This window comes from Choloepus didactylus, chromosome 18, assembly GCF_015220235.1.
Source record: "Choloepus didactylus isolate mChoDid1 chromosome 18, mChoDid1.pri, whole genome shotgun sequence".
Classification (NCBI taxonomy): domain Eukaryota; kingdom Metazoa; phylum Chordata; class Mammalia; order Pilosa; family Megalonychidae; genus Choloepus; species Choloepus didactylus.
Genome location: NC_051324.1, coordinates 35,660,252 through 35,680,148, shown reverse-complemented (window position 1 = coordinate 35,680,148; position 19,897 = coordinate 35,660,252). Strand labels below are relative to the sequence as shown.

At 34.8% G+C, this 19,897-nt stretch overlaps 1 protein-coding gene across 1 annotated transcript in view; it reads left to right on the top strand.

Moving 5' to 3' along the window:
• MED13 (mediator complex subunit 13) overlaps positions 1–19,897 on the top strand; it is a 114,332-nt gene that overhangs the window by 46,526 nt on the left and 47,909 nt on the right. The window contains exons 10-16 of the mRNA XM_037810829.1: positions 1,689–1,902; positions 2,888–2,969; positions 5,032–5,153; positions 6,941–7,031; positions 7,163–7,377; positions 7,637–7,833; positions 10,191–11,107. Coding sequence (XP_037666757.1) covers positions 1,689–1,902; positions 2,888–2,969; positions 5,032–5,153; positions 6,941–7,031; positions 7,163–7,377; positions 7,637–7,833; positions 10,191–11,107 — 1,838 coding nt within the window. The remainder of the gene's footprint in view (positions 1–1,688; positions 1,903–2,887; positions 2,970–5,031; positions 5,154–6,940; positions 7,032–7,162; positions 7,378–7,636; positions 7,834–10,190; positions 11,108–19,897) is intronic.

Sequence of the window (19,897 nt, the reverse complement as noted above, 5' to 3'; positions counted from 1 at the left end):
CCAATTAGAATCTTACTTTTTATTTTTGTCTCACAGTACCTATGACAGATAACAATGGCACCAGTATTAATTTTTAACATGTAGAAATGATTTATTTCAAAGATAAGGAGTTGTGTTTCAGAATTATTAGTGAAAAAAAAATTAATCCTGTGTAGCTTTGGAGGTCATTTATTCACTAAGCAAATATTTATTGAGCACCTTTGATATGCCAGGCACTGTTTTAGGCATTTGGGATAATTCAGTGAATAAAGACAAGATTCATACCGTTGAGGCGCTTATATTCTAGTGCAGGTAACAGTTAACTGTAAACATAGAACAGCATAAGGGGGATCATTGTTGAGACAGGTGGACATGTTGCAATTTTGAATAAGGTAATCAGGATAAGGTGTCATAGAGAAGGTTACATTTAAACAAAGACTGAACGAAGTTAGGGAGTTGACCATGCATATATTTGGAGGAGGAATAAGGGAACAGCTAGGAGTGTGCCTGGCCTGCTTGAGGAAAATCAAAGAGGCCTTACTTGGAAGTGGAGAGAGTGAGGAAGAGAGTAATAGAGTGATAGAAGATGAAGGTGTAGGGGAAAAGAAGAGCCAGATCATGTAAGGCCTTGGGACTTTCATTTTTTATTCAGAAATGAAGAGCCACTGCAGGATTTTTAATATTATCTGACTAGAAGCCTGGCTGCCACTGTTCTGGCAGGGTATGAACCTCGGTTTTACAAACTTGAGAGAGATGAATCTGGGAGTCTGAAAGTGCTTTATACAAACCTAAAACTGATCATTTGGTATTCTCATTCACTAAACTCTGGTCTTGAGGGATATGAAAATCCTGGTCCCTTCCTGGGTTCTGTAGTGCAAATTGGCTTGCTTCTTGTTAACTTCCCTTTCTTAGCCTTAGGTCTTAGCTTTTTCTGATGTGAGTCAGTTTCCACTAGCTCATCTTTCCTACCTCACTGATGTCACCTCTTGTTCTGTCCTATTTTGCCATTTTATTGGTTATTTTGAGTAGAGAGAAACATGTTTGGTTGTTGTATTAAACCGGAAGATTGATAATATAAACCTTAATTTTCTAATAGATTAGAAAGGTTCTTCCTCTGGGGTACTTCCACCAACACTTTGCTATTGTAGAACAGCTCACCAAAATTAATCATAATACCATAATCATAATACCATAAGAATGTAATTTTCACCAAACAAACCAGGCGATTAAATTTTTTTGTCTTAAAATATGTCCAGTTATAATAGTAAGAAAAGGCTAATCTCTTTCATTGTATGAGTTTTAACGCTAATCTTTAAAAGTAGTCTTGTCTCATTTTACAACTCACACATTGAGAATCAGTGTCCTGGAGCAGTTTAGATTTAAAAAACTCCGTTCAATGAATAGATGTGGATGGGTTAATTTGTTTGAGGATTTGAGAACAGAGTGGAATTCCAAAAGACAACCTATTTTGGTACAAAGAACATATGTTTAGGAGACTTGGATTTTAGTTCCACCTCTATCTTGCCAAATGTGAGACTTCAGTAAATCACATAACTTAATACATTAGCTTTTTCATTTGTAGAATGTGGGGTTCAGGTTAGATAATCTCTTAATAATTCCTAAAATTTCATGATTTTTAAACATTTGGGAATTTTTTATGCCTTTATGAAGAATAAATAGTAATTTTTTAATTTTATTTTTTTATGCAGGTTAATGGTGCAGTGTAAGAAACCTTTAAAAGTTTCTGATGAATTAGTGCAGCAATATCAAATTAAAAATCAGTATCTTTCAGCAATAGCATCTGATGCAGAACAAGAATCTAAAATTGATCCATATGCATTTGTTGAAGGAGATGAGGAATTTCTTTTTCCTGATAAGAAAGATAGACAAAATAGTGAGAGAGAAGCTGGAAAAAAACACAAGGTAAGAGAATCCCAGTTCATCAAAGGATCACTGATGATTTTGTAGCACTGCATATTATACCAACCTTTTTTGTCTCTTTTTTAAAATAGAATAGTTTCATCATTTTAACTTACAAAAACATATCTTTTTGAATAGGTAATTCAGAAATATGGTACAAAATTCAAGAGTTTGTATGTGGTTTAAATTATAGCTTGTCTTTGATAATGGAAAGATCTTTGTTTATTTTTAAAGTTTCTAGGTTGGAGAAAGTATATTAATTGTCATAGTTGAAACAGAACATTTATGCACACTAATTATTTTGATGGTGATTTAAAATATGCTATTAAGTGAATTACCAGTTTTCAAAGGTACAATAAAATCCACATCACTAAGTTTATTAAAAAATAATGATTTTTTGAATATGTGATTCAGGAACTTACAGTGTAAAAAGTTAGATTAATGAAGTATGGGAGGGGAAATAATTGATTAAAATTTAAAAAATCAAATATTTGAGGGTCTGTTATCCGCAAGATAACTTTACTAAATAATTTTGCCTTAAATACAAAATATGAAAATTGTGAAAAGTACCCAACAATATATATAATACAAGAAATTCATTTCACAAGAAGTTTTTCTTAGTCCTACTATGTGCCAGTACTTGAAATTTTGTCCCTTTATAAATATGAAAGCAAAAGTAGCTGGGAAGGTAGCAAGTAGAGTAGAAAGAATACAGGCTGTGGAATTTGGCAGATTTAATTTGAAATTAGTGGGACATTTAGCTCCCTGCATATAAGTCATATTTCCTGGGGCAGATTATCTTTAGAATCTCTATTCTGTCTGTAAGATGGGAGTACTACCTACATACCTCATAAGTTAGTTGTGAGAATTAGTGAGCATGAATGTAAAACACCTAACAGTATTTGACACATAATAGTTATTCAAAGATTGGTATTCTTTGTTATGGGTAATTTATATATTTCACCCTAGTATGTAACATTGTTTACAGGTAGAAGATGGGACATCTAGTGTAACAGTGTTATCACATGAGGAAGATGCTATGTCATTATTTAGTCCCTCTATCAAGCAAGGTAAAACTTATATTTCACTAATTGAAATGTTGCATTCCAGGATTGTTACTGTGAGCTAATCTGATAATGTGTGACTTTTAAACTTCCTTTGTGCATAAATCATGTTTCTTAGAAAGGGACTTTGCTGAAATAATGGATTTATTGTTCATTTCTTATCCAGAGAAGCAAATTCAGGTGATAAGAAATTCTGTTTTGAGATGCCAGAACTTTTTTCCTTCTTTATAAATAAAAAAAAGTATTTGTCTGTTAAGTGAAGAGACTGAATTAGGTCATCGGCTAAGGTTCCTCTCAGATCTAAAATCTGAATTTATAAATCTGACTTAACTATAATTTTGTTGTCCTATTCCCCGCCACACAAGTTAGAAGAAGTGTTGGTGAAGTCATGAATCCAACAAATATTTTTTTAGCACATTTATTTTAGCACATTTATTTTTAGGCACTCTTTTAGGCATTGGAGATACAGTGCTCAAGATTGCACTTTGAATATGTCTAACATATGCTCCTTTGTGAACAGAGTAGAGAGATAACAGTGTATTATTTGTTTTACAAAATCCATTTAACTCTCAGTGGGGGCAGAGGAAGCCATTGTTTGGTGTGTGTGTGTGTGTGTTTTTATTATTTTTGTTTTGTTTTTTGTCATCATTTTATTATTATTACTATTATTTTTTGGTTTGTGTTTTTTGAAGGCAAAGTTTTATTTTAGTATTTGAAATAAATAGAGAGTCAGGCCCTGGGTGACCAAAAACAAGAGTAAGAAAACCATAGTCCAAATGAACAAGAAAGATATGTCTTTTATGAAATAAATTTAGCGGCTGGTGGTTCCTCATACCTTGGTGAGTTAACAATTTGGGTTCTTTGGCCTGTCTACATATACACTAGGATATAGGGAGTGTGTAATCTCCTTATTGTGACCTTGGTATGGTTTTCTCAAAACATGGACTATAGATTACATTCTGGATCATGTCTTGAGGTGGAGCTTGAGAAGTTTTTTTTTTTTTTTTTAGTTTTTAAAGTTTTTTTAGTTTTTTAAGTTTTTTTCTTAGTTTTTAATACATTCCCTAAATTATTTTTATATATACTAAAATTTCAAAATTTCAGAACTCCTGTAGTGAATCTTTAGAACTGAGGGGCAGAGCCACTGGGAAAGGAACTTTTTATCTTTGGAAAGTGATCGCTATCTAAAGTCAGTTGACATTAGGAGGATGATTTGAAAAGTTATACACCAAACTGCAAATAGTTTTTTTTTTTCTTGTGTGAGAATATAAAGGGACTTTAACTTTCACTTGTATTTGTATTTTTTTCTTAAACTTTTTATTTTGAAATAATTTCCAACTTACATGACAATTGCAAAAATAATACAAAACCCCTATAGAGAACTCTGATATCCTCTAACCCCCTCAAAACCCGCATCCACCAGTTTTAACATTTTGCCACATTTGTTGTTAGCTAGCTAGCTACCTACCACCTATCTAGCAATCTTTTTTTTTTTTCTCTAGTTCTGGAAAAAATTAAAAGGAAAATAAAATTCTAGAATTGATACAAAGTATGTAAGTGCCTGGCACTGAGCAAAGTGCTTTACCTGCATTCTGTCACATGTAATTCTTAGTAGGTGCCATTACTGAAGCACAGAAAGGTTAAGTCATTTGCTCAGGGTCATATTATTAGCAGTGGGACTGGGATTCAAATTAATAGTCTTATTCAAGAGCTAGAGCTCTTAATCATTGTACTTTTTATTTCAGGAAGATAGAAAAATAAAAATGCATGTATAATTAATTCTATTGTCCTAATAGTGTTTATTTTTTTTATTTTGACATACCCATTTTTCATGTAGAGTATTTTAGCTGTTATGGGTTACATGGCCTTTGGTGAGTTTCCTGGGAAAGGTACCACCATTTGTTTACAACTTTATTTCTTTGGAAAACATTTAAACAACAAATCAAAAATAATTTCTTGTTGTATAACTCCCTTATAAGCTTAAGGTTGCATATCTAGTTGAAATAAATAATACTTATTTGGACAGTAGTAGAGTTTTTGTTTTTGTTTTTCTGATTGACATATGTAGATGCTCCACGCCCTGCTAGTCATGCCCGTCCTCCATCAACCAGTTTGATTTATGATTCAGACCTGGCTGTATCTTACACTGACCTGGATAATCTCTTCAATTCTGATGAAGATGAACTAGCAGTGAGTATCCCATTAATGATTAGGAGTAAAATTTTTTTCCTTGATTTAATGCAAGTTGTTTATTTATTTATTTTTTTTAAGTTATCTGTGATTTGAATAGTAGGGTTTTAGACCTGAACAGTAGGAAATGTCTAGAAACATGAGCTATAAAATGTTATAATCCCATTAATTTGATTTTTCATTTCAAGTTTAAGCAGTCTTGATATAGTAACGCCTATAAACTTTGAGGTGTTTTCTTTTTCCTTTTGTTTGTATATTTGAAGAACACATGATTAAACTTACTTTGAGCTCTGCCATATGTTCTTTTTCTGCACTCCATAGGAAGCAGAATTATTTTTCTATTCTTTGGTCCTCTAGTTTGAAAAATAACCCTTATTTGACTCATTTAGAGAATATATATGATTAATATTAAAATTATTTGCCTTGTCAATTTATTAAGGAGCACCACTTCTTTTAAATTTGTTTGGCATCTCAGCCATTATTATAAGACAGATACGTACTATAACAATGAAAGAGGAAGAAAAAGTAATATTTAATCTTTAACACCCATTTGCAGAGAAAGGTGAAGATAAAAGAAATTAAAGCTTAAAATGAGATTCCCTAGAATGTCAAGTCTGGCAAATTAATGAATTGGGTGCTGCATTATCATAAAAGGGAATTCCTTTTTCATCTGCATAAAGGTAGCTTGGAAACTTCTATGGTACATTTGGTCTTTCTTGTCCTATATAATAATATGCTTTTAATCCTCTCTCAACATATACATATATATGTATATGTGTGTGAATATATATGTATATATGTGTGTGTATATATGTGTATATGTGTATATACAGAGAGAGAGAGAGGCATTTGGTGACTTCATTTATGCGATATAAGGCAGATACAGCTATACACAGACTTTTATTCTATATTCCATAGTACAGTATGTTTTGGGGCACTGTTTGCTACGTGGATATCAATCCATGATACTTTTGTACACCTATACTTTCTCTATGCTACCATTTGTGTATCAGCTATGACCCCTCTGAGGTAAAAAAAAAAAAAGTTATAATCAGAGCTCAGTCTACATATTTATCATAAAGTGGCTAACAGAAAACATGGAGCCAATGTTGTCAGCTCTAAAGACATTGGTGACAGATCAAAGATGTTAAAACTTGGTTATGGGACAAATTTTTAGTTAGGTACCATGTTGTGTCATATGAGATCTTTTTGATGTTTGTGCTTAGTTCTATCTTCTGTGGTATTTTTGCAGGGCAAGGAGATTATTAAAACAAGGTAAAAGTGTAAAGAATTCAGAGGGGTATTTGACTATAAGAAACTTGAATGTTCTCTATTTCAGGAGACAAATGCTTTATCAGCAGTTCTGATGTTAATTACCATTAAGCAATTCTGATGTTAATTATAAATGCTCTTATCACAGGTTTTTTTAATTTTTATTTTAATAGGTTTTAACTTGTAGGTTAATCCTGCTTCTATGTATTTTGAAAGTATTGCTCATTTTCTTCGGAGGGACTTTTCCCTCTGTTTGGAGGCTTATCAAAATAAACATTCAAAGAAATTAATCTGGGGTCAGTGATTGCCTAATAAGATGTGTTTTATGTGTTTAAACTATATCTAGTATCTTTTTGGCTCTAGCATAGATTCAAATGTTAGTTTTGATGAATGGGCTTTAATTTTAAGTTATATCGGAATGATTATTTTGAGATAGTAAATAGTGAATTAAATAAATACTGTGAATGTAAAGTTTCAGATAATTATGTGCTGTGTGTTTGTTTGTTTTTTAATAGCCTGGATCTAAAAAATTAGTGAATGGATCAGATGATAAATCCAGCTGTAAAGAATCAAAGACAGGAAGTCTGGACCCATTATCTTGCATAAGTAAGCTTCCCAAATCTGTGTTCCAGATAAATTTGTAAATTTTTAATCTCAACATAGTCTCCCCCTCCTTTCAAAAACAAATTCACCTCTTTTTCAGTCTTATGTTAATATGTGTGTTTTATTTAATATAGGCACTGCAGATCTTCATAAGATGTATCCTACACCTCCGTCATTGGAACAGCATATTATGGGATTTTCCCCAATGAATGTGAATAATAAAGAATATGGTAGTGTGGATACAACACCAGGAGGAACTGTTCTGGAAGGAAATAGTTCTACCATAGGAGCACAGTTCAAAATTGAGGTTGATGAGGGATTCTGTAGCCCAAAACCTTCTGAAATTAAGGTATTTTATTTTTCTAGAAAAATAAATCACTTCATATATTTTCTTTTAGAATTAGTTTGTTGCTATCTTCAGAAATCCTTTCGTGTTTATTCTAGTTAACAAATTTGAGCACTGATTTTAATAGTGACACTATTAAGATACTTGGGAGAATTATATTATAGTTTTATTATTCTGTTTAAAGAAGGGAAAAAATGGTGAGCTTCAGCATATTTTCCCCCTGGAAGAAGAGATACTGAATGCTATGCTCTCTATATTGTAGGATTTTTCTTATGTCTATAAGCCTGAAAATTGTCAAGTTCTAGTGGGATGTTCCATGTTTGCACCTCTAAAAACTCTACCAAGCCAATGTCTGCCTCCTATCAAATTGCCAGAAGAGTGTATTTACCGTCAGAGTTGGACTGTTGGAAAATTGGAATTGCTTCCTTCAGGGCCTGCAATGCCATTCATCAAAGAGAGGTAAGAATTATGTTATAGTAAATGAATCCTTATATAGCGTTAATTTTTACAATTGTGGTAACATAAATATGACATAAAATTTCCCATTTTTACCATTTAAAAGTATACAGTTTGGTGGTATTAATTACATTCACAATGTTGTGCTACTTTTGCCACCATCCTTTACCAAAACCTTTCATCACCCCAAAGAGAAGCTCTGTGCCCATTAAGCAATAACTCTCCTACCCTCATCCTCCCAGGCCCTGGTACCTCTAATCTACTTTCAGTCTCTGAGTTTGCTTATTCTAGATATTTCATGTAAGTGGAATCATGCAATATCTATCTTTCTGTGTCTGACTTATTTCACTCGGTATAATGTTGTGAGGTTTGTTCATGTTGTAGTACGTGTCCGCACTTCATTCCTTTTTATAACTGAATAATATTTCATTGTACATATATACTACATTTTGTTTACCCATTTATCTTTTGATGGACATTTGGATTGCTTCCACCCTTTTTTGATAATTGTGAATAATACTGCTATGAACATTAGTGTACAAATAACTGTCTGAGTCCCTGTTTTCAATTCTTTTGGGTATAAACCTAAAGGTAGAATCACCAGGTCATATGGTAATTCTTTGTTTAGCTTTTTGAGGAATGAACAGAGTCAACTGCAGCTGCACCATTTTACATTCCCACCAATAATGTACGAGGGTTCCTATTTCTCTGTTTCCTCACCAACACTTATTTTTTTATTTTTTTTTAGTAATAGCCATTCTAGGAAGTATGAAGTAATATCTCATTGTAGTTTTGATTTTCATTTCCCTAATGCCTAATGATGTTGAGCATTTTTTTCATGTGCTTATTGGCCATTTGTTTATCTTCTTTGGAGATGTTCTAGTTTGCTAAATCTGTCATTAGGCAAAATATCAGAAATGGATTGGCTTTTATAAAGGGCATATATTAGGTTACAAATGTACAGTTCTAAGGCCATAAAAGTGTCCGAACTAAGGCATCAACAAGAAGATACCTTCACTGAAGAAAGGCCGATGGCGTTCAGAACACCTCTGTCAGATGGGATGGCACGTGTCTGGTGTCTTTTGATCCTTTGCTCCCAGGTTCTGGTTTCGAAATGGCTTTCTCCAAAATGTCTCTGGGCTTCTGTCTCTCAGCTTCTCTCTCTTAGCTCTCTGCTTGGTTATCCTGTGGCATTTCTCTCTAAGCATCTGCAAGTCCTGTCTTCACTTCTCTGGGGAAAACTCTGGACTTCATCTGTTAGCTTTAGCGTCCCCAAACATCTTTCTGTCTGCATCTTCCAGCGTTTCCAAGCATCTGGGTCTTTGTCGGCTCTTAGCTTCTCCCAGGGCAAATTGTGGATTACATATCTTAGCTTCTCTCCAGACTTCTCTCTCAGCTTCTTTGAGTTCCTTGTTTCTGTGAGCTCTCTTAAAGGACTCCAGTGAACTAGTTAAAGCCCACCTGGAATGGGTGGGGTAACATCTCCATGGAAATAATTTAATCACAGGTTCCACCCTAATCAAAAGACTAAGTCTGCCCCCACAAGATTGCATTAAAGAACGTGGCTTTTGTGGAGGACATAATAGATTCAAACCAGCACAGGAGAAATGTCTATTCAAGTCCTTTGCCCATTTTAAAAATTGGACTGTTTGTCTTTTTGCTGTTTGCGAGAGCTTTAATGTTTTTTCATAGAATTACATGGTATGTTGAAAAAAGTAGTTGGTATACTGACTTTTGAAAATTCTGAAAGTTGTGTTCTAGTTAATAGATTATATTGTTAATAGTTGGGTGTGGATAAACTATTGGAAAACTTAAGACCATTATGCTTATATTATTTGTCTCCAGAAGCACCTTGTCTTTTGGTCTAAAATTCTGAACTGCTCTGTTTTGTACATTTAAAATATTTCATACACCTTTCACATGTTAACATCTCAGAAATTAGGGTGTTTTATATTGGTAGCATCTTAAAATTGCCATTTGTCCTTTTTTACAGGTGAACATCTCTGAAATGAGGATGTGTTTTATAATCAGTAGCATCATAGAATTAATGAATATGGGTGTTCATAGTATAAGAAATTTATAGTCATGAAATGTGGATGGCTGGGTGTGGATAAGGTTATTCAGATTTTATTTATAATTTTGGAACTAGTTGGTTGGTCCTCAGCCCTCAGCAATCACCTAACTTGGATATTTTAACTAGAAATAAGTCTTAATTATACTTGTAATTTTTGTACTGATTGTCCTTTCATAATTTTCAGTGTTACTGAAAAACATTTGGGACATTGTTAGTTGTATTTCACAATACTAACATGGTGATCCTTTTTGTATTTGTTTGATTTTCTTTTACCCTGTGACACTAGTGATGGAAGTACTATGGATCAAGAATATGGCCCTGCTTATACACCTCAGACTCATACTTCTTTTGGGATGCCTCCTAGTAGTGCTCCTCCTAGTAACAGTGGAGCAGGGATTCTTCCTTCTCCATCCACCCCTAGGTTTCCAACTCCAAGGACTCCAAGGACTCCAAGGACTCCTCGTGGAGCTGGTGGACCTGCTAGTGCTCAAGGTTCAGTCAAATATGAAAATTCAGACTTGTATTCACCAGCTTCCACCCCATCTACATGCAGACCCCTTAATTCTGTTGAACCTGCAACTGTCCCTTCCATCCCTGAAGCACACAGTCTTTATGTGAACCTCATCCTTTCAGAATCAGTTATGAATTTGTTTAAAGACTGTAACTTTGACAGTTGCTGTATCTGTGTCTGCAACATGAATATCAAGGGTGCTGATGTTGGAGTTTACATTCCAGATCCAACACAGGAAGCACAGTATAGATGTACCTGCGGCTTCAGTGCTGTCATGAACAGAAAATTTGGAAACAATTCAGGATTATTTCTTGAAGATGAACTAGATATCATAGGACGCAACTCAGAATGTGGCAAAGAAACAGAAAAACGTTTTGAAGCTCTCAGGACTACCTCTGATGAACATGTTAATGGAGGACAAAAGGAATCTGAAAAATTGCCTGATGAGTTGATATTATTACTACAAGATCAGTGCACTAATTTATTTTCACCCTTTGGAGCAGCAGACCAAGATCCTTTTCCCAAAATTGGTGTAATTAGCAATTGGGTACGTGTTGAAGAGCGGGACTGTTGCAGTGACTGCTACCTTGCTTTGGAACATGGACGTCAGTTCATGGATAATATGTCCGGAGGAAAAGTTGATGAAGCACTTGTAAAAAGTTCATGCTTACACCCTTGGTCCAAAAGAAATGGTAAGTATGCCAATGAAATAATTTTTTTTGTTTGTTCATTTTTCTTTAGTTGTATGACTTTTTTTTTTCTTTCTCAGGAAAAGGTAATAAAGGAAATTTCCCATGTAGATAATGGAGACACTTAAACTTGGACTTAAAATTCTTTTAAGGAAGACATTTTTAACAGGAGAATTTCCTTGCCGTTTAATTTCACAGATCATAATATGATTATTTTAATTCTGTAATTACTACTTTTGTATGAGTGTAAAGGACATTTTGCATTTATTAATTAGCAGAATGTTGCTAGTCAACTGCTTTATTCAGCTGTATTTCACTCATTAAATATTTAATGAGCACCTAGTAATTGTCAGGTACTGTTCTAGGTGCAATATTGAACAAAGCAGACATATTCCCTGCTGTTTTTGAGCTTATAATCTAGTGAAGAAGACAGATAATAACCTAAAGAAAATAAGTAATATGTAATGTAATACCAGGTAGTAACAAGTGCTTTGAAGAAAAACGAAGCAGGGTGAGGAAGGGAGTGGAAAAGATAAAAGTGTGCTATTTTAGATACAAGGTCAAAGAAGATGTTACTGAGAAGGTAACATTTAAGCAAAGACCTACATAAAGTGGAAGAATGTGAACTCTGTGATTGGGGTAGAGGATTTTAGGCAATGCAGAGTACAAAGACCCTGAAGGGAGTAGTGTGCTTGATATGTTTGAGGAATAGCGAAGAGGCTAATATATTTGGAGTGCACTGGATGATGGGGAGACTGGTGACACATGTAGTGTAAGAGCTCTAAGCACCAAAATCATGTAGTTTTATAGACCATAAAGGACTGTAGTTTATTCTCATTGCGATTGGAAGCTATTGAATGGTTTCAAGTAAGTAACATGATCGTTTCTCTGTTGTTTTTTTTTTTTTTAAATCACTGACTATTCTGTGGTGAGGGCAAGAGTAGAAGCAAATAGATCATTTAGGAGGCTTTACAGTAGTCCTGATGAAAGACGATGGTAGCTTGGACAAGGTTGGAAGCAATGGAATTGGGAGTAGTAGATTCCACATATTTTGGGAAATAGAATCTACAGATTTGGTGATGTAAACAAGAAAAAATGAGGCATCAAGTATAGCTTGAGCAGCTGGATGAATGGTGGTACAAATTATAGAGGAGGGAAACATTGGGGAGGAGGTTAAATACACATTTGGACATAGGAGTTTTAAATTCAGAGGAGTGGTTGGGGTTGGAGATACAAATTTTTTTTACATGCATTATCGGTATTAAAAGCCATGGAACTGGGTTAATTAACCTAGAAAAGGACTGTAGATAGAGAAGTCCAAGGAAGGTGCTGACATTCAGAGGTGGGAAGAAGGTAGTTTATTTGATGATACTCCACTATTCAAATCTACCAAGTTTCCTGCATCTGTACACATAAACTATGACCTTGTTGAAGAAGGGAGGTGAGAATTTTCCTCTGGTTACTTGTATAGCTGTGGATGAGGGGAGGAATTGTTGAAGAGTGGGAAGGTTAATTGACTAGAATAGTAGCTTTTAAAGTCTGGTTCCCTAGACTAGAAGCTTCAGACATCACCTGGGAAGTTGTTACAAATGCAATTTTTCATGCCCTTTCTCAGACCTTCTAAGTCAAACTCTAGGGTCATTTTTATGCCACTTACTATGACCTTGAACAGGTTATTTAACATCTTGGTTTCTTCATGTTTAATAACGAAATAGAAATAGTATTTGCCTTGTATAGGCTTGTAGTAGTCTAATGAGTTAATCCATATTGAGTGCTTTGCATATATTAAGTACTGAATTAATATAAGCTGCTGTCATTATTACTAGTATTAAAATCAATTAGATATTTTTCTTTCAGGTACAGTCAATCTATATTTTAATAAAAATGTCTCAGTATTCCACTGATTAAATTTTCTAACTTTTGTTTATAAACTAACATATATAGAAAGTTAGCTGCTTTCAAAATGTGGTTCTTGGTTAGAAAATCTGTTTTTAGGTGGTATGTAACTTTCATTTGCTCCTTGTGCTATTTGTTGTTTTGTACTTTTTGAACATATGTACAAAACAATGTGCTGGTTATTTTGGGAGATTTGAAGATATTTAAATTGCTTATAGATACTGGGATTATGAAACCACAGTGTAAGGTTAAAAGATGAAAAATAAATGCCCATCAACAGGAAAATGGGCAAGTAATTATGATATATTATATTCAGAATGTTATATAGGCTCTGAAAAGGAATAAAACTTAGCAATAGTATTGCAGGAAGGAGGAAGGAAACAGTCCCAAAAGATTATGTATCGTAAGATACCTTTTTATAAAGTTCTGAAACAAGCCAAACTGAATGTATTGTTTAGGAGCATATAAATTTCAGGATAGTAGTTAGTTCTTGAAAGCTGAGGGACAGAATGGTGAGACACACTTTAAGAGATTGTTTTTGGTAATGTTCTTCTAGTTGTTGGGCAGTGAGATCACATGTGTTCATATTATTATTATTAAAGGAAAAATATAAAACACAACAAGGGCAATGCATGGGCCGATGATTAATCTTTTACTCCTGGCATGGTATCATGATTTATCTAATTCATTATACTTGTGGAACAGATTTAAAATAAAAGATATGAATAAATGGCCTTCAGTGTTTAAAAAGGGGCAAGATTATTTTCAACCATAGGTTACAGGTAAGAACATAGACGGTGGAGTCACACTGCTTGGATTTGAAACCTAGCTCCATCACGTTATACTAACAGTGACCTTGGGCAAGTTACTTAACCTCTCTGCCTCAATTTCTTAAAATAGGGTCAATAATAGTATTTACCTCATAGGATGTGGAGTGGATCAAATGAGTTAATACATAATAAAACAGAGAGCAGTGCCTGGCAGATGGTCAGAACTCAAATGTTAGCAGTAGAAATAGTAATAGCAGCAGCAGTAGCATTAGTGGTGCTTTTTATATAATAGTATTCTTTTTATTACTGTTAGGTTTTAAGAACCACCTTATGTGCCAAATAATAGAAAATACTGAGGCTTACCTGATACATATTTTTTGTATAACCGTAAACATTGAAGTAAACAGAAAGCTCTGCGGCTGTCAAGATGACCTAGGATTTCATCTTAAGAATTTGTCCTAAGAAAATAAATACAAAAAATGAGAGAGAGAAAAGAAATGTATTAAAATTTCAGTTACCGTATTGAATATAAAAATAATGCTATAAAACCTAGATGTGCAAAGTTGGAATATTTTGATTAGATTATAGTGACGTCATGAAATAGTAGTAGTAAACTCATAAATTAGGGCTTTTACCCAGATTGTTTCTATTGCCTGGGACACTCTTCCTCCAGGTATTTATATTGCATAATAATTCTCTTGCCTTCTTTAAATCTTTGTCAGAGGTCATTTTCTCAATGAGATCTAACCAGACCATCCAATAAAAAAATGCAGATTCCTTTGCTTGTTTTACATCCTGCTTTTTTTTTTCTTTTTTCCTTGTTTAATGCTATCTAACATACTATATAATTGATTGATTAATTATTATCTCTTACTCCATTAAAATACAAGTTCTGTGTAAGGGCAAGGGTCTTTATGTATTTTGTTTGGTAATATATCCCAAGCACCTAGAACAGTGCCTGGGATATAGTAGATGTTCAAGGTATTGAAATTTTGTTTGAAATAATTTAAAAGTCTACAAAATATAGTTTGTATATTTTAATGGCAACTTATTTTTTAAATAAAAAAGCTTTGTTCTGGTTATAAAATAATAAAATCTTTTTGATTGTAAGAGTAAGAATCTAACACTACAAAAGAATAAGAAGTAAAAAGAACCTGTTCCTGCCCATCCCTACCATTACATCACTCCATGATTGCTCATTAACAGCTTTATTGAGATTTAATTCACATACTGTACAATTTACTCATTTAAAGTGTACAATGAAATTTTTTTTAATATATTCAAGGAGTTGTGCAACCATCACCATAATCAATTTTAGAATATTTTCATCATCCCCAAAATGAAACCCATTAGCAGTCTCTTTCCATTTCCCTCAACTACCTTCTCCCCTCCCCCCACAGCCCTAGGCAACCACTGATCTACTTTTCTATTAACTGTAGATTAGCCTATTTCATATAAATGGAATCATATAATATATGGTATTGTGACTGGGTTTTTTCACTTAGCATGTTTTCAAGGTTCATCCATGTCATAGCATATATCAGTACTTCATTCCTTTTTTTTAGTGCTGAATAAATTGTATAGATAAACTCGTCTTATCCATTTGTCAGTTGATGGACATTTGCATTGTTTGCATATTTTGGCTGTTAGGAATTTTAACACTATGAACATTAGTGTACAAGTTTTTTTTTTCCTTTCCAATTTGCATGCCTTTTTTTTTTTTTTTTCAAGTATTAATTTTTTTTTTTTTTTTATTTTTTTTTTTTTTTTTTTTGAGATTTATTCACATACCACGCAGTCATACAAAACAAATTGTACTTTCGATTGTTTACAGTACCATTACATAGTTGTACATTCATCACCTAAATCAATCCCTGACACCTTCATTAGCACACACACAAAAATAACAAGAATAATAATTAGAGTGAAAAAGAGCAATTGAAGTAAAAAAGAACACTAGGTACCTTTGTCTGTTTGTTTGCTTCCCCTACTTTTCTACACATCCATCCATAAACTAGACAAAGTGGAGTTTGGTCCTTATGGCATTCCCAATCCCACTGTCACCCCTCATAAGCTACATTTTTATACAACTGTCTTCGAGATTCATGGGTTCTGGGTTGTAGTTTAATAGTTTCAGGTATCCACCACCAGCTACCCCAATTCTTTAGAACCTAAAAAAGGTTGTCTAAAGTGTGCGTAAGAGTGCCCACCAGAGTGATCTCTCGGCTCGTTTTGGAATCTCTCTGCCACTGAAGCTTATTTCATTTCCTTTCACATCCCCCTTTTGGTCAAGAAGATGTTCTCCATCCCACGATGCCGGGTCTACATTCCTCCCCGGGAGTCATATTCCACGTTGCCAGGGAGATTCACTTCCCTGGGTGTCTGATCCCACGTAGGGGGGAGGGTAGTGATTTCACCTTTCAAGTTGGCTTAGCTAGAGAGAGAGGTGCATGCCTTTTTAAAGAAATTTTTTTTTGTGAAACATAACATATATGCAGGAAAGTAATAACTTTTAGAATATGGTTTAATAAGTAGTTATAGAGCAAATTTCACAGTATGGTATGGCTTACAGTTCCACAATTTCACTTATTTCCTTCTAGCTGTTCTAATACACCAGAGACTAAAAATAAACATCCATATAATGATTCAGCAGTCACAATCATTTGCAAAATCCTGTCTTCTCTGTTACGTCTCTTCCCTCTCATTTGATCAGTCTCTCCATCTTCAGGGATATTTGGGCAGTGACCATTCTAACTTCTTCATGTTGAAAGGGGTGTTGACATTATGGGAATTAGGGGAATGCAACTGGTTGATGTTCTTGGAGAGACCTTTGGGTTTCAAGACTTAATCTGGCGTAGGAACAATCTGAAAATTTTAAGTACTGAAAAATAAATAGTAGTTAGTGGAACTTCTAAAGAATATCAGATATAGCCCTAGGTATTCTTTAGAGTTTTCAGGAATACTGTTGGTTGGGGCTTGGCCTGCTATTGGCAACCTGCAATATCTAGCTGAAGGTTGCAGGAGAGTAACCTCCAGAACAGCCTCTTGACTCTGTTTGAAATCTCTTAGCCACTGAAACCTTATTTTGTTTCATTCCTTTCCCCCCTTTTTATCAGGAGGGCATTGTTGATCCAATGATGCCAGGGCCAGGCTCATCCCTGGGAGTCATGTCCCAAGCTGTCTGGGAGACTTACACCCCTGGAAGTCATGTCCCATGTAGGGGGGAGGGTAATAAGTTTATTTGCAGAGTTGGGCTTAGAGAGAGAGAGAGCCTACATCTTGGCAAAAAAGAGGTTCTCTGGAAGTGACTCAGGCATAATTGTAGGTAGGCTTAACTTCCCCATTAGAGAAGTAAGTTCCACAAGAGCAAACCTCATGATCCAGAGCTTGGCTTATTAAATTGGGGGTCTCTAATGCTTGAGAGAGTGTCAGTAATTCCCCAGGTGGAAAAGTTTAGAAGTTCCATGTTTTTTCTCCAGTCCCTGAATGGACTTTGCAAATACGTTTTATTATCTAACGTACTTCGGAATGTATCAGGTTATTACTTAAGCCATACAGAATTACAAGATCTCATTCCCTATTCTAGGCTTCATGTGTTTAGGTTGTTTAAATGAACTGGGTACACATGTTAAGTTAGATTGTGTGCTACAAAAAATTTAGATTTTGTACAAAATAAACATATCTTAATTTGGTCTCACACAGAAGGTGAGGTTTCAATATACAGACAGTATCATCTTTTACTCTGTACTCTGGTTTATATTTGTCCCAACCAGAACTCTTAAGTGAAGTCTGATCTCTTTTCAGCTTCTTTAACAGTTGCTGTATGGAGTAATGCTGACTTTCAGAGCTGCAGAACTCCAGCTCTGAGTTTCAGATGTCACACAGGCACCCGAAGTTCCAGGCAATACCAAGTTATACGCATAGAGCACAGCATCTCAGAACAAATGTGACTGCTATAAGAACTGAAATCTGGGCCCTAATTTTCATATGGGTATTTTCTAAATGAGACCATACAATATAAGTCCTTTTGTTTTTGGCTTTTCTCAACATATTGTCCTCAAGTTTCATTCATCTCTTTGCATGCCTCATGACTTAATTCCTTTCTGTAGTTGCACAATATTCCATCATATGTATATACAGCAGTTTGCCCTTCCACTCCTCAGTCAGTGTACCCCTTGGCCACCTCCAGTCATTGGCTATGGTGAATAATGCCACCATAAACATCAGTGTGTAAATGTCTTTTTGACTCCCTGCTTTCAGTTCTTCCTAGTATATCTCTAGTAATGGGCTTGCCTAATCATATGATGACCCTGTATTTAGCCTCCTGTGGATCGTCTACATTACCCTCCGGAGGGGCTGCCCCATTCTACTACCCTCCCAATATTGAATAGTTAACACCTTTCTCCACATTTTCTCTAGCTCTTAAATCTTTATTTATTTAGAATCTGCAGATTTTTGTTGATATATTCACATAGCATATATTCTGTCCAAAATAGACAGTGCTTCACAGCATCCACATTTAGTTGTACAGTCATCATCACTCTTGATTTTAGACCATTTTCATTGCTCCAAAGAGAAAAATTATGGACACACCCATAACAAAGAGAAAACCCACAACAACCTATAATTCTTATCCCCTGCCCCATTAATTTACTCCTAGTATTGTGTGGTACTAGTAAGGTATTCCTATTCAGTATAGTCTATAGCATGCAATAGGTAGTTTTCCCCCGTACCACTCTATTAGTAACTCTTTGTACAACTATAAAGTAGTTCAAGCAAGAACTATTTGTAGTGCTAATCAGTGAGATACATAATTTTAAACAACCCCATTCAATCATATGCATCTTCACAATGGCACTATTACTTATATTCCCACTAACGAACTACCATCCTCTCTATCAATTTCTGTAGATGTAAGTTCAACCTTGTTAACAAGTCTGTACCTATTAGGTCACCGCTCCCGCTTCTCTTGCTTCTGTCCATCTCTAGGTCCCCTATATTCTGCATTTTAAGACTCTGAGTTTTCCTTTTCTAGGGGATTCATGTTAGTGAAATCATACCATATCTATCCTTTTGTGTCTGGCTTCTTTCATTCAGCATTATGTCCTCAAGGTTCATCCATGTTGTCACATGCTTTGGGACCTCATTCCTTCTTACTACTGCATAGTATTCCATCTTATGTATGTACCACATTTTGTTTATCCACTTGTTTGTTGATGGTCACTCGGATTGTTTCCATCTTTTGGCAGTTGTAAATAATGCCGCTGTGTTCATTGGTGTGCAAATGTCTGTTCACGTCACTGCTTTCAGATCTTCTGGGTATATAGTGAGTAGTGGAATTGCCAGATCGTAGGGCAACTTGATATTTAGTATTCTGAGCAACTGCCAAATTCTCTTCCACAGTGGCTGCACCATTATACATTCCCACCAGCAGTGAATAAGTATTCCGATTTCTCCACATCCTCTTCAACATTTGTAGTTTCCTGTTTGTTTAATGGCAGCCATTCTTGGGAGATGATATCTCATTGTGGTTTTTTTTTTTAAATTCAGTTTTATTGAAATATATTCACATACCATACAATCATTCCAAATATCATCTCCCATTGTGTAGGTGGCCTTTTTACTTTTCTGACAAAGTCCTTTGATGTACAAAAGTGTTTAATTTTGAGGAGCTCCTATTTGTCTATTTGTTCTTTGGTTGCTCGTGCCTTGGGTGTGAGGTCTAGGAAACCACCTCCTATCACAAGATATTTTGCCCTACATTTTTTTCTAAGAGTCTTATGGTCTTGGTGCTAATGTTTAGGTCTTTGATCCATTTCGAGTTAATTTTTGTATAAGGTGTTAGATAGGTGTCCTCTTTCATTCTTTTGGAAATGGATATCCAGTTCTCCAAACACCATTTATTGAAGAGGCTGCTCTGTCTCAGTTGCATTGGCTTGACTGTCTTATCAAAGATCAGTTGTCCTTAGATGAGAGCGTCTACTTCTGAACACTCAGTTTGATTCCATTGGTTGGTATATCTGTCCTTATGCCAGTACCATGCTATTTTGAGCACTGTAGCTTTGTTAAATGTTTCAGTCAGGTAGTGTGAGACCTCCCATTTCATTTCTCTTTCTAAAGATATTTT